Below are 19,963 nucleotides of genomic sequence, written 5' to 3' on the forward strand. Positions count from 1 at the left end.
CCAATACTACGTAGTTTCTCTTTGTTCCTTTTCACTGAGGGTTAGCATTTGTCCAAGAGTCAACCATAGAAACAGACAACCTTACTAGAAACTGGTTTTCTTTTTTAACTTTTACTGAGGTAAAATTCACATTGCATATAATTAACCATTTTGAAAAGTACATACCAGTAATATTTAGTGTATTCACTTTGTTGTGCAACCACCAGCTTCTTGTAGTTTCAAAACCTTTTTGTCACCCCATAGGAACTCCCCACACCGACTAAGTAACCACTTCCCTGGTGACCTCTGATCTGCTTTCTGTCTTTGTGGAATTGTCTGCTCTGGATATTTGCTATAAAAGGAGTCATACCACATGGGACCTTTTGTGTCTGACTTCTTTCGCTTAGCATAACAATTTCAAGGTTTATCCTAGAGCTGATTGTATTTCCACTGTAGAAAGAGAGCAAAGGCAGTGAATGATACCACTTTTTCTTTAACCCAAAGTATGTGTTAAGAGGAGTTTAGGGAAAAACTTTTTTCCCTTAGTCGCTGCATAGCTATGCGTTGAGAATGGTCTCTGAAGTCAGCAGGGAGGGTTCTGCTCGCAGAATAGCTCTCTGTGAGGCTGGGAGAAAGGAGCGGTATCTGTTAACTTTGTCCCCAGCACATTGCACCAACCCTGATGCAGCCATTCCTCCTTTTTCCAGAACGACTGTGAGTACTGTCAGTATCACATCCAGGCCCAGTACAAGAAGCTGAGCGCCAGGCGAGCCGACCTGCAGTCCACCTTCTCCGGAGGCCGAATTCCAAAGAAGTTCGCCCGCAAAGGCATCAGTCTGAAGGAACGGCTGTGTCAGGATGGTTTTTACTACGGAGGCGTGTCTTCAGCCTCGTATGCAGCCTCAATGTGAGACATTCTCAGGGCTGCTTTGGGGATGAGGGTCTTGCTTGTTTTTTAAAGATAAACCCAGCGGTTGTACATTTCTGTCCCAGGCCTGGAAGACTTCAGTGGGTTTTATCTTTCTTAGCACTCTGCCTGGAACAAGGTGCATGAGGGCGTCTTCCATTCCCCGGTAGAGAGGAAAACACTGAAGAGGCGGAGATTCTGAGTCAGGTCACGGTGGTCTTTAACAGGGAGCCCATGCTTCCTCTTTGGCTTCTGACATGAATAGTGCAACTTTGTCAGGGCTGAGTGGCCATTAGAGAGTGTTAATCATAGTGTTGACATCCTTGAAATCATTTTCCTCATGACCGTTAGGCTGAGGTTGCTCATCTCTTGGAACCCACATTTAATTTAGGAAGCCTCACAGGGGACTGGGATGCTTCTGAGGCCAGTATCCATGGCCTCTCCTCAGGGGACCTCAGCCTCTCCATAGAGTCCCTGCAGTAGGTGATCGATGGCCTTGTCACCAGACTCTAGAAAGCACATCTGAGGATGTGACACATGGGACCTGGCTCAGGGGAGCTACACTTGGGTCAAAAACAAAACATAGATTTTGTTCTCAATCCAGCAGAAGTTGGGCTAGAGGACTCCTTCTCACTTCCTCTGTGCTTTGTAATATCAAGCACATTTTTAAGATTTAAAATAATTTCTGTATTTTTTTGCAAATTGCAAAAAGCAATGCACATATGTTTTTTTTTTTAATGCATGTACAGTTTAGCCAAAAGTAGACAGTGAAAACCATCTGTAATCCCACCACCTAGATAACTGTTGGTATATATGATTCTAGGTTTTTATTCCCGTATGTGGATATTTTTAATAATATAAAATGAGATCAAATTATACCTATACTTTGCAACGTTCTTTTTTCCCCACATAAGATGAGGTTTTCTTTTTTTTGGAAGATTCACTTACAGCTTTATTTTTCATGGCTACATTGTCTTCTTTTACATGGCTCTAATTCCTCATGAATAAACAATAGTATTTCCAACTTATAACAGTACAAACAAAACTTACATTAATATTCTGAATTTTTGCATAGATCTTAGGTAAATCCCAGACTATTTGATCGAAATATTGGCATATTTTTTCTCTCTTTTGCCAACTTGCTGTCCTGGAATGGTCTTCAGGCAGAGGTGTGGGCTGCCTGTTGTTTTACACCTCTGACAATCCACGCACCACGAATGCTGCGGGGCCACGTTATTATGGAAGTCTGCATACTTGGTGCGCTTTGAGAAACCTCAACAGTTTGTAATAAATGACTACTTCTGCACCTTCGTTACCTCCTGGAGCACTGAAGTTCGGTGATTTTCCTTTTTTGAGGGGGTGACTCTTGTCATTTCAGTGCAGCTGCTGTCGCGCCTAAAAAGAAGATTCAAACCACTTTGACTAATCTGGTGGTTAAGGGCACAGACTTGATCCTTCAGGAAACTCGACAAAAACTAGGTAACTAGTTTCTCGATACTATGTTTCTTTCTCTGGCTTAAATATGTAGTCAGGACTGAAAATGGTTAATTCCTACTGTAAGTTATGCTTAGTGAATGACGTGGCCTGAGCTGAAGGAACCAAGCTTGGTTGGCAGCGTCTTAAGAAAAAACAGCATATTAATCTTAGCTGTGTCTTTGCTTGGTATGCTTTTTAAAATGTCTTCTTGTATCTGGGTCTAATTCTTAGTGTCCAGCACTAGAATCAGTAATGTCAGTTCTTAGTCAAACTCATCAGTTACTTTCGCTGAAGCAGGTCTAGGTCAGAGAGTGCCACCTCCACCCTGTCCTTGGGGCTCTGTTGATAAGTGGTCAAGGTCTAGCATGGACCCATAGTGCATATTCCAGAAATAGGGTATGAATGGACCCCACAAATACTGGTATTCTAGTCAGTATTCAAAATAAGATAAATGTGTCTTACCCTTGCAGTCCTACTGGTCTGATGTTAGAGGTTAAGGATTCTCTTTTCACTTGTTATTTCATCTTCTTCATTTACAAAGGACCAAGTTACAAAAGCAGAGTTTAAAAAGTGATGTCACGCGACATAAAATAGTCTGAATTTTGAGTCCTCTAAAGCTGATGTTTGCATATTCCAGGAATACCCCAGAAGAGCTTGTCATGCTCTGAGGAATTCAGGGAACTGATGGACTTGCCTACTTGTGGAGCCAGAAACTTGAAACATCATTTAGCCAAAGCCACGCCATCAGGTAGAGTCAGCCTGTCCCTGCCCTGGTGTCCACACCTGGGTTCTCGCAGCCTCACAGAACCCCCTCAGCCTGTGGCTTGTGTTTTAGGGACCATGGGGAGCCTGAAACCTGCTTTCCAGTCTATCTCAGCATCAGCCCTCTTGAAGCAACAGAAGCAGCGTATGCTAGAGATGCGGAAAAAGAAATCAGAAGACATACAGAAACGGTGGGAGTAATAGAGTTAATATTCCTTGTTTAGATAATTCATCTCAGGAATCCTGAGAATGTCTTAATAGATTTCAAAAATGTAGCTTTGGATTTGGGGTGGTTGACTACTTCTTCACTTTGAAAGTCTTTAAAAGATAATTTTAACATAACCTAAATAGATGGCACTTAAAGTGATGTATTTCTGACTTGTGCATCCTGAGACCAAGGGCCACAGTCTGCAGTAATTAACAGCACTGTGGAAAAGAGGAAGGAGTGGTGTGTAAGGAGTTTGTGAACAGGGAAAGTAGATGTTAACCTCTTTGGCATCCGTTTCTCAGTTTTGCCCCAGGTAGGTTTTTAGTTACAGGCTAAGCCAATGTGTAGATTTTGCATTTGTTCAGGTCAGCAATGAAAATGAGGCACTGAACATGGAGAGTCTTTTTAGAGGCAAAATCAAGTGGAAATGGGTGTGGAAGGTAAACAAATCAAAGACTCTTGGCTTCAGGTTGTCTGAATAGTAATAAGAACTACTGTTTACAGCACCCAGCGTGCACTGAACACCGTGTTTTACACAGCGTACGTGTCTCGTTTGGTCCTTCCCGTAATCTACCAGGTGTTTTTATCCTTGTCTTATGACTAATGTAACTGAAAGCCAGAGAGAAGTCACACCTCCCTGTTCTCCAATGTTGAGCCATTAGCTGTCCCAACTCTGGGTGCTGAAGGACAGAATATATAGGTATGGACATAAAAATATACATGGAGCTGTGGACCTTGTAGGAAGTAAAGAGCACCTGTCAGTTTCCAGGCATTACAGTTTGAAGTTTTTCAGAATTTGCTGGCCAAACAAAACATATCTCTGGGCAGGATCTGATAGACAGTTTGCAAACTCATCCTGGAGCTTCCAGGAGTGGGTGTGTGGTCACGAAAAGAATACTGGCCCGGGGTTACCTGGTACCAGTCCTGAGCCTGTCACTTACGAGCAGTGGGGACTTCATCTTTTTTGAGGGCTTTGGGCTGGATGATTCCTGATGTTTGTTGTTTTTAAGTAGCCCTTGAAAACCATATATAAAACAGTCACCGTGTGAATTATAGCACCTTTGTGTTAGGACTTCCAAATGCATTGCATACCTCTTCTCAGTAGAGTAAACAAAATACAGAGCGATTCAGTGAGTTCCTGAAGGATCCAGCTCTAACTAGAGGGCTGGGAGCGTAGTCTGCAGCTTGCCTCAGGGCTACGCTCCATTGGCAGCACCCACTGGAAAGCCAGTCAAGACAAATAGTAATCAGTTCTAAACTGGTGAGATAATTAATTAACTGAAGAGTTAGCTGAAGATAATTAACTGAAGAGTTAATGAGGCTAGTATTGTTTTTACCGTGTGCTAATCAGAATTAGTAACCAAGGAGGGAAAATCATTTTACTTATCAGCTGGTGGCCTGCCTGCAGTCTCCCAGTCTGTATGTTTTGTGCTCACGTAGTTTGTGACTGCCTGTTTTCCTTAAAGATTTCTCCAAAGCTCGAGTGAGGCGAAGAGCCTGGCTGCGCCTTCCTCCTCTCTGCAGCCCCCTTTGCAGTCTCCCCCAGTGGGAGCTGAGTTCCCCAGGATGGAAGGAGCCCCAGCCACACAGACGCCCAAGCTTGCAAGAGGCATCTCAGAAGGAGACGACGTCCTCTTTTTTGATGAGTCACCGCCACCAAGACCGAAACTGAGTGCATTAGCAGAAGCCAAAAAGGTAGCTGGCATCTAGTTTCTTCACCACCTGAATTATCATTCTGTGAGACGTGGCTGGAGTTTCAAATTTTACATACTTGTGACCAGGAAAGACTGACACCTCATACCTATTTATTGATCATGATAATTAGAGTCAGAGGAATTTGAGATGATAATGGGTGTCAATTTAGTGCCATTAATTTAATCCAAGAAAATTAGCCATTATCTTCGGACTGTTTGCTGTCAGACTGCAGCAGGTAACCTAGAAGATACTGTTTTACAGCTGGAGACACCAGTCTTAGGGGGAAACGTGCTTGGAATTGTTGAGGCCATTGAATTGTCAAATAGTGGTTTAAAGAATCTTTCTCTAAAAGGAATCTGACACAGAAGCCTATTCTGTAGACAGATGGAAGCTAAGTTGCTCTGATTGAAGTGGGAGTTGGGGGTGGTCAGAACCCCCCGAGTCACCCTGAGTCCTTGCCTTGAGCCTGTCTCCTCTTTGTCCCAGTTAGCAGCTGGAAGCGCATGAAGGGCGGAGGCTAGCTGCAAACTAAAGCCGCCCCTGCAGTGATAATAATAGCGATGACACGTGTATATACTGTTACTCTGTGCCTGTGGCATTTGTGTACGTGCTGTGTGCAGTACGTGCTTTACCTCATTTTATCCTTACAGCCACAATCCTAAAAGGTAGGTTAGTGCTCTGCCATTCCCATTTTGTAAAGGTAGAAACCGAGGCTGAACAGTTAAGTCAGGCTATAAACTAGTTAGTGGCAGAGCTGGAACTCTGCCCTAATGCTGTCCGTCCTGAAACACACTTCCACAATGTTTATGTTGTTCCTCTGGGGGTCTGAAAGCCTACAGACTAGCTGATGTTAAACTAACTATTGATGTTTAAATATACTGAGACTTGGTTCAGTAACTTAGAGGCCTATCTTCCATTCTCTTAAACTTTAATAATTGTGTTAATAACGCTAAGTTAAATGAAGGTATACTTTGCTAATTTATGTTTGAGAACAGCCAGAATTCACTGGTTAATCACTGGAAAGGGGTGCAAAGCTCCAGATGTCTGTCTGTCTCATCTTTTAGATTTTTATCTCCCTCGCTTTTCATTTTTTCTAGTTAGCTGCTATAACAAAATTAAGGGCAAAGGGCCAGATGCTTCAAAAAACAGACCCAAATAGCATTAAGAAGAAACTAAAGAAACCACAGGATGTCCTGGAAGTGAAGGAACGTGCAGAAACGAGCAGCATACTTTCTCCTCAAGGTACTGGGAGTTTCAGACTTGGTGATGGGAAAGAGACATCACTCACGGAGGAAACGTTCTAAGACATAACCAGCCTCCCTGACATCAAAAGCCGGTGTTTTACTTCAGTTTACCTCTATGGACAGTACCTGAGTAGAATTTCTGCAGCTGAAACTGATTTTTTTTTTATAGTCACATTAAGTTAAACTGAAATTCCGCATAATATGAAAACTTGAGATTACTTATTGGATCTTTGTACATATGTATCACTATAAAGATTTGCTTTGAAAGAAGTAGAATTTCTTTGTTTTAAATTGTCCAATTTTTATTTTTAAAACTGAAGCTGACTGTGGGGTTTTTTTGTTTTTTTTTTTGTTTGTTTGGAGGGGGAGGTAATTAGACTTATTTATTTACTTTTTTAATGGAAGTACTGGAATGGCAGTGTCATTTGAACATCAGTTTGTAAGTAGGAATTTCTTTGTTGTTGTTAGACCATAATTGGCTCCTGTTTTTAGGTGAAAAAGAGATTCTAATCTAGAGATCAAATCTGCCAGACACACACGCTCGCGCGTGTGCGGGTACACACACCCCATATTCTAGTTTGTACTTCTCAGCTCGTTTCTTTTAAGAGCCTTCCTTTGCTGGTCCAAGTGGGGTCAGTACAGTTTGAAGGGCCTCGTGGGCAAAGGCAGAGAGAGTGGGGCAGCTGAGACAGCGAGGCTTGCCGGCTCCCTGACGTTCCTCTGGAAAGGCTCAGGCCTTCTCTTTCTGCTCTAGATGAGGGTGGACTGGAGCCTGCCAGAAAGAAGAGGAGAGAACAGCTCGCCTACCTGGAATCAGAGGAATTCCAGACAATTCTAAAAGCGAAATCGAGGCACACGGGGATCCTAAAAGAGGTAAGAAAGAGCCCAGGGGGTCAGAGGTGACGGGGACTTCCTCAGACTCAGGCGCTTTGTCGTGGGACCAGAGTCTGTTCCTGTTACCTCGACCAAGACGTAGCTTGGTCAGTTTGAGTTTGTTTTGAAGAATAGAAATATTGCTAATAGAGTTTAGCTTTGCCTTTGTTGCACTGAAGGATATCGTTCAACATTATTTAAGTTGACTTCAGTATTATAAAATATTTTAGTCAATGCTCTTAAATAACTTTATGTGGTGTATAGTCTGTAAAAATATTGAATTACTATACTATACACTTGAAACTAATATACTATTAAGTCAACTATGTTTCAATTTTCAGTAGTTAACTTATTTTTAAAATGTTTACATGTAATTATGACTGTGAAGTTATGTCTAAATGGCTCTCCACAACCTACTGTTTTCTGCCTTGCAGTAGGGGAAAGGATTTTTGCATTCATACATTTTTATATTGTACTTTAAATGCTCTAAATCAATAATTAATCAACCCAGCATTCACAATGCCCCTTTTTAATAATAAGTATTTTGTATTGTTCCCTTATTATTCTGAAACTAAATTTGTGGATATTATAAATTACCTACCTAGTAATTTCAAAAATATCAATATAAGCCTAGCTATAATACAAAGAGGGAAAGGGGAAAATGTTTATGATAAAAAAATATGTATTTCATTATGTAAAATACATGGGCACAACTGCCCTTGAAGAAATAACGAAGTGGTCAGAGGCGTGGACTTGCACGCGTGTATAAGTGGATTTACCAGACAGCTAGAGATGAGGACTCAATAGATGCGTTTTCTTGATAACTTAATACCATGGACCTATTTCTTTGACAATGTAATTTATTTTTTTAAACAGTGAATAGTCCTAGGAAACTTTTGAAGACATCAAAGCACAGTTGTCCCTCAACATCCACAGGAGTTGTCTGGTTGCACCTTTGGAATAGTCCATGTATATTAAAATGATGCATGAGTGTTGTAGGTTGTATATAAAGCTGTTAGGTTCCAGGGTTATGTCAGGTTTTTCATCCACATGGATGCCCGTGTAGAACATGCAGAACAATTCTGTGATACATGATGGCCTGTTCCATGCACTGCAGAAGGTGTAGCATCCCTGGTCCCTGCCAGTAGTGACGGTAGCAGTGACTGGAGTAACAAAAAAAGCGCTCCCGGAAATTTTCAAAATGTCCTCCATTTAGTGCCAGTACTCTGAATGATCTGCCCTTCTTTTCATTAACAAGTGACTGATGAGGCAGTTTTATGTTACATCTTTCTACTGGACTTGGGACTCAATCAAGAGAGGTGCTCAAGCAGACCCTGAAAGACTGTAGAGCTGAGCTCCTTGGCTCTTGCGGCCACTAAGGGCCTCGTGCTCCCTGCCTTGTCCAGCTGTGCTGGCTCCAGAGCTGGGACCACGTCCTGCTGTGAATATGTCTCTGCCCTCACACTTTCTTCCTGTTGTTCAGACAAGCAGGGATGGCGCCTGCCAGGTACTTGGTCTGGAGAACAGTACCGAGTGGTCGGTATCATCACTGGGGAGGCGTCCGGCACCTCCCACAGCCGAGTCTGCACTGGCACAGTTGAAGTGATCCCCTTCCAGTGCACACTTGACCTGATGACATTCTTAATCACGTTAGTAGTTTAAATTTGTATTTAGCGTTTTACAAATCACCAAACCCTTTCATATCTTCTTTTTGCTTGTTAAGGGCTTGTTTCTGCTAACATCTTTTGAGTTGCAGTTCGATGAGCCACAATCAAGTGTCCTTGTACACTTAGCTTGTCTCTTTGGTTCTGATTTGATTGTTATTAAACAGCTGCCTGAGTATATATCAGATTTGGTCCAAGGTCTTCTGGATGTCTTATCCTTCCAGGCCGAGGCTGAGCTGCAGGAACAGTATTTTGAGCCCCTGGTGAAGAAAGAACAAATGGAAGAAAAGATGAGAAGCATCCGGGAGGTGAAATGTCGGGTAGTGACATGCAAGACGGTGAGTGCAAGGGACAGCTCCCACCGCGGCCTGTCTGGGGCTCATGACTCAGCAGGACATGGAGCCTCTGTGGCATTGGGGGGCACGTCTTGTGACTGGCATCCTGTCCAGGTCATTTAATTAGGCTGGAAACTAAACAGCCTGCCACAGCCCAGGACCTGGCTTCCCGTGACCCGGCCACCGAGCTCCGATGGCAGCATTTGTAGTGAGATGCTCCCCATTTGACCACAGGTCCCAGTTCTGCAGATGAGCCTCTTCCCCTTGGACCACTGGGTCCAGGTATTCTTAGCTCTTCTCAAGTTTTATCCCATCCTCAGCCCGTGGTCCCCAGTCCCTGGGACCTCGGTTGAACAACTTGATTTGATCAGAGGTCGTGATCAGCTACTGTTGTCCCCTTCTACTCAGGGCCTCACCTACAAGATGGACTCTCAAGGCAGAGTGTAAATTGTATTATTGTCTCTGCAGAATTTTTCGCTGAGTCTGTTAGAAAATTCAAAATCCTCTATTCCTGAACAGTAATAAAAAAAAACTGTTTGCTGAGCTCTACTCCTTCATATCTTCTAAATACACCTACATGGCTAATTGGCCTCGTGGGCACCTGTAAGAGGAAGGAGAGGCTTAGCTTACCAGGTACAGTTTTCTCTATCTTTACTTTGAGAACCTTAGATTCTGTTTACGTGATGGGGGTGGCCCTGAACCAGCTGCTTCCTTGAGAAAGTGGGGACCCTGGAGCATCAGGAAAGCATTTACCTCGGAGGACAGCTTCTACTCTGCCAACATGGCTGTACTGGCACGGAGCTGGTGTGTTTGTTTCCTGTTGCTGCTGTGACAAATACCACCAACTGGGTGGCTTAGAACAGCACAAATTTATCTTACAGTTCTGTCGGTCAGAAGTCTGAGTCTCACTGGGGTAAAATCCAGGTGTCAGTATGGTGTGTCGAAGCTCTAGGGGAGAATCCGTGTCCTTGCCTTTCCCAGCTTCTCAAGCTCACATGCATCCCTTGGCTTGTGGCCCCTTCCTCCATCTTCAGAGCCAGCAACGGCTGGTTGAATCCTCTCATCGCATTGCTTTGACCTCCTCCCCCGTGTCCCACTTCCACTCTTGAGGACCCTTGTGACTCCACTGGGCCCACCTGGACTATCAGGGATAATTTCTCAATCTTAAAATCAACTGATTAGCGACCTTAATTCCATCTGCAACCTGAATTCCTTTTGCCGTGTAGCATAGCATACTTACAGTTCCAGGGACTAGGGTGTGCCTGACTTCAGGGGATTATTCTGCCTACCCCAGGTGGTACACCACTCTGCTCTGCCCTCTTTGAGGTTGCCAAGGCCAAGAGTTGTTCTTCCAGACGCAGTGTGATTACCAGAAATTACACCACACTGTCCTGGCCCTGCTTCAACTTTCTCCCACCATCTCTTGTTCTTTTCAATCCTTTTGAAGATCAACATTAAAAGTGAATTATTAATGTCTGTCTTGGTTTTGCTGTTTATGAAACAGGAGTAGTAATAAGCGTCTATCCTTTTCGGAGGCCTTACAAGAGAAAAATGAAAGAGCAGCTGATGGTCCTCCCTACACAGACCCCACACCTAGGGTCTGCGGCCTTGCAACCAGAGACGAGAATGAGTGCAGCACAGACCGGCCACAGCTGGGCGGAGGCTCCCAGTCCTTTTCTCCCTTGGCCCTAGCCATCGTCTTGATGCCACGAAAGGTGGCTGTGTATCTCACACCTGGCCAGGCTGGAGATGTGAGGAAAAGTGGTATCAGGAGGAGGAACGTCAAAGGGTCACACAGATCAGTGCAGCTGGGGGATGAGAGGGGAGCTCCGCTGGTGGCTGCTGGTGGTGAGGAGAGGACAGAAGTCCTCAGGAACAGACTGCCTCGCAGCAGCTGGCCCGTTTCCCCTTCAGCGCTCTGTTTTGTTGTTTTGTTTTTATTTGTTTGTTTATTTTTATTGAAGCCTAGTCAATTTACAGTGTTGTGTCAATTTCTGGTGTACAGCTTAATGTTTCAATCATCCATATACGTACATACATTCTTTTTCATTATAGGTTACTACAGGATACTGAATACAGTTCCCAGTGCAGTACAGAAGAAACGTGTTGTTTATCCATTTTACATATAGTAGTTAGTATCTGTAAATCTCAAACTCCCAATTTATCCCTCCCCACCCTCATTCTCCCTTGGTAATCATAAGTTTGTTTTCTATGTCTGTGAGTCTGTTTCTGTTTTGTAAGTAAGTTCATTTGTGTCTTTTTTTTTAAGATTCCAGGTATGAGTGTTATCTATGGTATTTGTCTTTCTCTTTCTGGCTTACTTCACTTAGAATGACGATCTCCACGTTCATCGATGTTGCTGCAAATGGCATTTTTTAATTCTTTTTTTAATGGCTGAGGAGTGTTCCATTATGCATATATACCACAGCTTCTTTATCCCATCATCTGTCAATGGACATTTAGGTTGCTTCCATGTCCTGTCTGCTGTAAATAGTGCTGCTGTCCCTCAGAGCTGTTGACCAGACGTGTGCATTCCTTTGGTTTCATGCAGTGTGCGTACACCCACTTCAAGCCCTTGGAGACCTGCGTCAGTGAGCAGCACAACTACCACTGGCATGACGGGGTGAAGAGGTTTTTCAAGTGTCCCTGTGGAAACAGAAGTATCTCCCTGGACAGGCTCCCCCAGAAGCACTGCAGGTATGAGAATCGCCAGGGTTCTTGGTCCCATCCACCCCCTTGAACATTTTCCCCATTCCTGTGTGATGGCTTTTCCCTGGGGACTCTGGGCATCCTCCACCCAGGGAGGGTCAACCTTGTTCTGTGCCCCTTGCAGCTCCTGGACATCCCTGAGCACTCCTGGAGGTGGGGGACCCTGCGTCTTTCACGGCAGTGTCCCCAGTACTCGCTTAATATTGTGCCCAATGCACAGTAGTTATCAGAAATGTTTGTTGAATAAAATAACGGAGCCTGGGTAGGGTGGGTTGGTGACGTGTGTGTGTGTGTGGAGGGCTCGCATAGGGAGTTTTTTTCCTCCACTGTAAGGGGTTATTCACGTTTTTTAAATATGTGAGTATGTGTGTTTTAAGGGACTTTTTGCTTTTACTTTGAGGGGGATTTCAGATAGAGGCAGAGCTGCTGGTTTGACTACTCAGGGGGCACGGTTCACGTAGAACACACTGAACAGTACCTGTGGAGTTCGGGGTGGACGATCACACCGCAGTTTGTAGAACAGTCACTGGTCCATCCAGCACCCTCTTCATTTTTGTGTTTCTCTGTCCCCTTCCTCACTCACTGTCATCATTGTTAGGTATCTGTTCTTCACTGTGTGATTTTATTTTCCTTTATCATCGTGGTGCATTCCATTGTTAAATTTTCCTAAATCGAACTTTTCTTTTATTCCTTGGTTAACCCTACTTCTCTTCATGATTTTTTAATATTAGTACACTGGTATAGTCAGTTAGCTAATATTTTATATGTGAATTTTTTACCTATCTTCATAAGTAAATTTGACCTTTTTTTCTTGTATAGACTTAACCTGGTTTTGGAACCAAAATATATGAGCCTTATAAAATGAATCAGGCAGCTTTCTGAAATAATTTATATTAAATAGCAATTATTTCTTGAAAGTTTAATGAATCTCAGCCATAAAATTATTTAGGCCCTGTTTTTGAGGGGGGAGGTGGCTTTGATAATCGATTTCATGGTCTCTCTTCTGCCAGTTTCAGCATTTTATATTTTTCTAGGAATCCATTTCATTTAGTTTGTCAAATTTATTAACATTTAGTTGTCCCTAGTATACTTTTTTTCAGTCTATTAGTTGCTAATTTTTATTAATGGGTATTTACTATATTTTGTTCTGTTTTTTTTTTCTTTTCTTTTTCAAGATCAACCTTGACAGAAATCTCTTGATTCCGTTAACCTTTTCAGAAAACCATCTTTTGGTTTTCTAAGTGTTTATTGATTTTCTTCATGTTTTATTGATTTCTGCCTTTATCTTTCTGCCCTTCTCATTTCTTTGGGTTTGCTTTCTACCTTTCTGTACTTCTTCAGAATAAAGGAGTTTAAAGCTTATACTCAGGCTGCAAAGTTTGACGTAGTTAAAAGTATTCTTTAACATCCTGGGTCTCTTAGTCCTTTCACCTTCTGAGATGGCCTGCGCTCTGTCTATGGAGTGTGTATCTACTTTTTCTTTAATCTGAACACCCAGCCCCACACCTCTTATCCTTTCTCTTGCCTTCTGAGATGGCCTGCGCTGTCTTTGGAGTGTACGTCTCTATAAATAAATCTACTTTTACTTAAAAAAAACATTTTTTAACATACTGGATGATTTCCTTTTTCACCCAAGAATTAGTAATATTGTTTCAATTTTCAGATATATAGGAATAACTTTTTCTTTTTTCTTTTTTTTTTTTTTTTTGTTATTAATTTCTAACTTCATTGCATTATTCTTGAAGGACATAATTTGTACGGTGTTGAATTTGGAATTTGGAAATTGAATTTGGAATTTGAGGCAATTTCAAAATCACCCTTAGTCTTCCCAAGAAGGTCTCAGCAGAACATTCTCACTACCTTTTTGTTTGCTCATTTCATTGTGATTGTTATTTATTTCCAGGAGCCCAAACTTCACCCTCACTTCAAGTTCTCCAGAGACAGTTTGAGGTGGGGGTGGGGGGACACGGCCCCATGCTAGTTCACCACCTGATCAGGAGCTGGCTTGTGAACTTTTTCACAGTCCAGATGAGAATTGTTTTAAGTAGCCATTTGTATATTGATACCTGGCTTCCAACAGCAAGAGCTTATGTAAAACATTTGAGAGCAGAGAAATATGTTCCTTGAGGACAAGCGGTAAGAACAACTCAAATGGAAGAGCACGATGCCTTTCAGTCTCCAGGTGGCACTATTATTTTGTCAAGAACATCTGCCTCCCCTGGTTTCTCTCAGCAATTCTTGCTCTAGAGCAGAAGTGGGCACTTTTTCTGTATAAAACCAGAGAGTAGATACATTAGGCCTAGCAGGCCCTTGGTCTGTTTCACAGCTACTCAGCTTTGCGGTTGGTAGGTAATACACAAATGGGCATGGCAGGCTGGACAGCTACTGGCCCCGACAGTGAGTTGTGCATAGTATCATCACTGGTCTGGTAGGAGGCTGCGAGAGTTCTCTCCATAGATGTTGAACTGGTCTCTAGCCGGGGAGAGGCTCGGAGCCTAAGGTCATTGGCGCTGACGCTCGGGCAGGAATGGCGTCTAAGCCAGAGAGGGAGGAAGGATGCAGCTGGTGGGGCAGCCCCCTGGCCCCAGACCGTCTCAGACCCAGCAGTGCTGGGAGACAGATTCTCAGGACGTCACTGTATTTCTTTTCTGTTTCCCCTCTCTCTTCCCCAGAGTAAACTTTGTAGAAAATAAGCTTTCCCCATAGTATCCCCGTGCTTTCTCAGGGTTGGGCTCACCTATGGGAATAAGAGCCTCTAGGCTCTTTGACTAATAAGAAAGTGAAATCTTTGGGTTACGAGAAGATTTCCTTCCTGTTGTGTTGGTTTAACACCAAATTTGATATTGACCTTTAAGTGGAAAATCAGGATATCATAGACTTCCCTGTTCTCACTACTGAAAAGGGGGAAGGATTGTCCAAACTAGAAGGAAGAGTAATCCTTTCTTATTACAACCTTTCAGTTCCAAAGAAGGAGAAAGGGGCAAGCCGTGGGCTACACATGGCTGTAGGCAAGCTTCCTCAATCCAAGGGTCACCCCAGCGACCATCAATAAAAACCATGCTTGTGGGAGAGGGTATAGCTCAAGTGGTAGAGTGCATGCCTAGCATGCACACGGTCCTGGGTTCAGTACCCAGTACCTCCTCTAAAAATTAATTAATTATTTCCCTCCCCCTCAAAAAATTAAAAAAAAAATAGAAACCATGCTTGCATGCATTACCTGCAGTGTGCACAGCCCTGTTACCCTCCCATTGGAATTCCTTCTCTGAAGTATCTAGCTTATTACAGAGTTGAAGTGCACTTCTCAAATCATCAGAATGTGTATTTTTAGTAGCAATAAAGCATAGCCTGTAATATGAATGTCACCTTGATCAGCTTCTGCTTAAATAGGGGAGCTCTTCCCCCAAGTGCAGAGAGCACCATTTCCTTTATCTGTGTGGTCCCATAACCTCACTGCTGAGTAAATCCTATCTTTTCTGTTTCAGTAACTGTGGTCCTCTTCAAATGGGAACGGGATGGAATGTTAAAGGTATGTCATTTGCAAGGTGATTGATTTTAGAGACCCATGCAAATAATGTTGACCTATTTCTTATTAAACTATTTTCACTTTTCTAGGAAAAGACAGGTCCAAAGATAGGAGGAGAAACCCTGCTCCCAAGAGGAGAAGAATATGCCAAGTTTCTGAACAGCCTGAAATAGTCCTGACTTCAAACAGGTACCCACAGCCTGCATTGCTTCCTGTAGTTCTGGAAAAGCTGAGTATTGGGTCTGAATTGCCTGTGTTCCTGATTGACATAGTCAAAGCAAATACTTGTTAAGCCTGCAACTTTGCCTACTTCCTCTGTTGTGTTGATTTAGTGCCAAATTTAACACTGACCTTTAAGTGGAAAATCAAGATATCATTGTCTTCCCTGCTCTCACAATGGATGGCAAAATTCTCACAATTTTTATGCCCCAAAACTGGAAGGTAGATCGAGAGTTGTGTTTCTCTGTCTTTTGGATTACAGAGTATTCAGTGTCAAAGTTTTGTCACAATAATGTGCTGGTATTTCTGCGGACACCCAGAGGCAAAAGAATTAATTTAGCTCAAGTAACTTGCTTAACTTGTGGGCTTCAGTTTCCTTGTCTGTCAAATGAAGAAGGTTGTACCAAATGATCATGAAGGTATTTTTGAGCACACAAAGTCTACAAATAATGTGATTTTTTTGCCGTCTAGAAAACCACGCACATCGCCCTTGACATAGTCGTGCTGCTTTGATATTGAAGGCCAGGTTCTGCTGTTACCTTTATCTTGTTCTTCGAAATCATGTCGCTGAACCATTTGGCATTTCAGTTGATGTCTGTATGGCTCTCTGTGCCCTCACAATGTTGTGGAGCTCTGATGCAATACTTAACATTCTTAACATTTTAAAATATGGCTTGAGAAAACTTTGAAACCTCTAACTAAAACAAATGCAAAATTTGAGAAGCTGTTGAAGCCTGATTGAAAACAGAAATATCCCACAAAGACAGAATCCCATTGAGTTTGGGATGAGCAGATATGCTTCATTATACACACTAAGAGTTGTAGATCTGGGACTACTGCCCTGATGGAGGGTGACAGGCAGGCAGGTTACTCCCGTGGCCCCCGGTCTTTGGCGCACTAACTCTGTGGCTGTGGGTGAGGCACCCATCCTCCCCGTCTGCTAAATGGAGACGGTGACTTCTCAGTGGCGTGGACGCGTGTGAGATGGCGCCTTTGTGCAAGGGCGCAGCAGGTGCAGAGAAAAGGTGCTTCCCAGATAAGAGCACAGAGACCCGAAAAGCAGATTCTTTCTGAAAGGAGCTTTTTGGTTGCGGGCTGGCGAGGAGGTGTTGGTGGTGAGGCTAGAGAGGCACACGGCCGGCCTTAAACTTTGCAGGGCCTCCTTGGGTGTGGTGAGGATGTGGGTCTTGACTCTGTAGGTGTTTGTAAAGATCACTCGGCCACTGCGTGGAGAATGAGGTGGGTGGTAGGGCTGCTAAAGGCAGAATGATTCTTAAATATTGCAGCACTTGAGGGAAGGGAATGGTGTGGCCTGGATGGAAGGGTGGTGATGGAGGTAGACAGTGGTGGGTGGCCTTAAAGGACAGGCAGAATTGTGCAGGACAAGGAGTCCAGGATTACGTCCTGGGGTGGGTAACTAATGTGTGGATGTTGAAACGCTGAAGGGGTGGAAGGCAGACAGGCCAGATGTTCAGATGCACCAGTCTCTCCACCCAGGGATGATCAGGGTGGCTACAAGAAGCAACTCTGGGGCAGCTCGGCCCTCAGGATAAGCCTCTTACCGTCTGAAGTTCCCCCGGAGGTTGCTAAGGGCACACAGGAATGTGGAATGTAACCACTATTTTGTACACGCATTAGGTGCTCAGTAAGCTTCTGAAGAATTAGCAGTTTTATGAGGACCAAAGGCCAGAGAACGTGGTCAGCATTCCAGGTGAGGCAGGATGGGGTTTCACTGGATCAGCTCCTTCGTGGCCTTCAGCCGTCTCAAAGGCACCCATGAAGTCTTGGGTCTTTGCCCTGAACCAGCCAAAGATTTGGAGTCACCCACAGGAATCGGGGTATATAAGTCTGGGAGGGTCACTGGCAGGGAGAATAGTTGGGGAGAAGGATGTTACTCATGGAAGATCTATTCCAGGTCCTTCTTCAAATGCAGCTCAGTATTTATGGGTGAAATGATAAAAATGTCTAGAATTGACTTTGAAAATACAACAGAGGGATGGAGGGCAACGCGTGGGGGTATTGACGAATCAAAAGTGGCCAAGTCACTAATTGTTAAAGCTGGGTCATGGCTACATGGAGACTCGTACTCATTTCTATATTTTTGCATTTGTTATAAAATGTCCTGATGAAAAGTGAAAAGGCAAACAAGATAAGCAGCTGGAGCTTCTCTGTGATGCCTGCTCAGTGTCTCTGGGAGCAGTCGACGCTCCCTCCTCCAGGCTGTTGCTGTGTTTGGAATGTTGCTCTGGCAGGAAACATACTGGGTGGGTTTATCCATGGCACCTGCGAGCTTGTGTACTTCAGTGTGGTTTGATTTCCAGGCGCCAGACAGAGTGCTGCCCTACTAGTGCTCAGTGAATGTTGGGTGGATGGAGGGGTTTTAAAAATTGTGAATACCAAGAACTTAATAAGTGTTTTTTGAATTGCTAAAAGAAAAAGAATGATAGAACCTCATGCAGGCTACCACCAAAAAATTCCACTTAGGAGATTCCTCTACCTGAGCAACCTGATTTTTCCAAATACCACCTGACCCAGGTGAATGCTGATACGCCTAAAGGCTGGGTAACCTGGTAGGATTATCATACTGGGATTTAAAGTCTACCTAGAAATAATTTAGATTTCCCCCGAGATGGTATTACAGTAGGAACATAACACTTACAGGAGGTGGCCATGAGAGAGAGTTGATTTAGGTTTTTAAGAGCCAGAAACAAATTTCACATTCCTTAGATTTCATCAGATTCTGCTCAATGTGAGCAGAAGGTGCCGTGTCTGATGCTCGTGTTCCCCCAAGGTCACACCCTAATAACTGTATTTTAGGAGTATTTCACTTTCCAGGAGGTGTGTGTTTGGTTCTTTTCCTTAACTAACAAAGGAGAGAATAAAGTGTTTAACTCTCAAAAAGAACCAAAAGCACTTGAAACTCTGTTATTTTTAATGGCTTATTTAGAGTAGGTGTGTTTGTCCTATAAACGTATGACGGAGCTATGTATTTGATGGAGGTTACAACTGAGCAGCTGCCCGGAAATTGAATTCCAGGTTGCTCTTTGAGGAGCCCCCGCCTATGTAAGAAACAAGTTCTTGCTTGAGCCAAGGGCGTCGTCAGAGTCCATGTTCACTGGCATATTGTATGTGAGTCGTGCAGTAATGTTCTTACAAAGGTTGATGGTGAGCTGAATCTGGATGTCCTCCTGTTTTTAAATTGAATTTTAAATAATAAAAAAATATAATCAAGTTACTTCTAAGTTACTCTTGATGTTGGGGGGCTTTCATTGGGGGTGCCGTGTGCGTGTGTGTGTTGTTAGCATACTCAGGGATATGAGACAGGGTGGGTGGACTGGAAGGGGACTAACTGTTTGCTTTGAAAGTATGATTCACTGTGAGACCAGTCTTTACCCTACCGACTTTATCAGTGTGTATTAAATGCTTTCATATACATCCAAAGTACGTGTTTAATTTTGTCTTACACTGTCTTTGGCAACATATGTATAATGTGTAGTGTATAATGCCTTATTGTATGATCACAGGCCATCAGAAAAGGTCAGCACACAAAAACTGGCCATGTCCTTCATGGTTGGTCACAATGTTCAGATCTTCACAATAGATTTTCTTTTCCTATGCCTTTTTCTATTTAGAGGAAATAAGTGGCTTTTTGAAGAAAATCATCTTTCTCTTGAGTTTTGTTAAAATAAAATATGTTTCCCGTTCCAAACAATAAAAGGAAAACTGAACTAATTTAGATAGATTGGTGTGGAAGCATCCCCAGAGGGAACTTAAAATATTAAAAGCTTCAGCTTCCAAAATTTTTGCAGTTTTCAACTTTTAAAACCATTACAAGTGGATGTATAGCGGAGTTGACTGGAAGAGATAGCATGAATTGGGTTTTTGTATAAAAGATGATAGAAGTAAAGTTTGATGTTTATAACAGATTTAAATGTGTCTGACAACATTAGTTTTTAAAAATCAGGAGAGTAAATCTGTCTGCCCAAGTGTGTCTGATAGCAGCCCATCATCACGGCCTCTGCAGGCAAAAGAGGCATCTCTGGTGCCGTGGGAGGAGACGTGGAAACAGCACCGCTCACAAGGATGACTGGCCCCAAAGTGGAATTCTGTATTTGCCAGTACTGAGGGAAGAAGGGGTGATGTATCTAAAGACAATAGCAGAGAGGCACGAAAGTGAAAGAAATCACTTGGCTTAAGTTGACAACAGTTTGTGAAAAGGCTGTGGAATTTTTGAAAATCAAAGGGAGCCAAGAATATAGCCGCACAGCTGGACTATCCAGATCAAGACGAGCAGGTGGCCTGCCACGTCTGCACGGTCAGGCCAGGTATCCAGCAAAACGGCCCTGCATTTTGGAGAAAAGACAACAGT

The 19,963-nt window shown here is 43.2% G+C and overlaps 1 protein-coding gene across 1 annotated transcript in view; it reads left to right on the forward strand.

The window, feature by feature from the left end:
* The window catches only part of MCM10 (minichromosome maintenance 10 replication initiation factor), a 33,304-nt gene extending 14,475 nt beyond the window's left edge, over positions 1 to 18,829 (forward strand). The window contains 12 exon segments of the mRNA XM_014559812.2: positions 687 to 886; positions 2,265 to 2,365; positions 3,000 to 3,110; positions 3,198 to 3,315; positions 4,799 to 5,027; positions 6,125 to 6,269; positions 7,026 to 7,144; positions 9,033 to 9,146; positions 11,695 to 11,840; positions 15,335 to 15,344; positions 15,346 to 15,378; positions 15,465 to 18,829. Of these exon segments, the coding sequence (XP_014415298.1) occupies positions 687 to 886; positions 2,265 to 2,365; positions 3,000 to 3,110; positions 3,198 to 3,315; positions 4,799 to 5,027; positions 6,125 to 6,269; positions 7,026 to 7,144; positions 9,033 to 9,146; positions 11,695 to 11,840; positions 15,335 to 15,344; positions 15,346 to 15,378; positions 15,465 to 15,548 (1,410 nt within the window). The 3' untranslated portion in view covers positions 15,549 to 18,829.
* Positions 18,830 to 19,963: the final 1,134 nt, after the last annotated feature.

Source organism: Camelus ferus, chromosome 35, assembly GCF_009834535.1.
Source record: "Camelus ferus isolate YT-003-E chromosome 35, BCGSAC_Cfer_1.0, whole genome shotgun sequence".
Lineage (NCBI taxonomy): Eukaryota > Metazoa > Chordata > Mammalia > Artiodactyla > Camelidae > Camelus > Camelus ferus.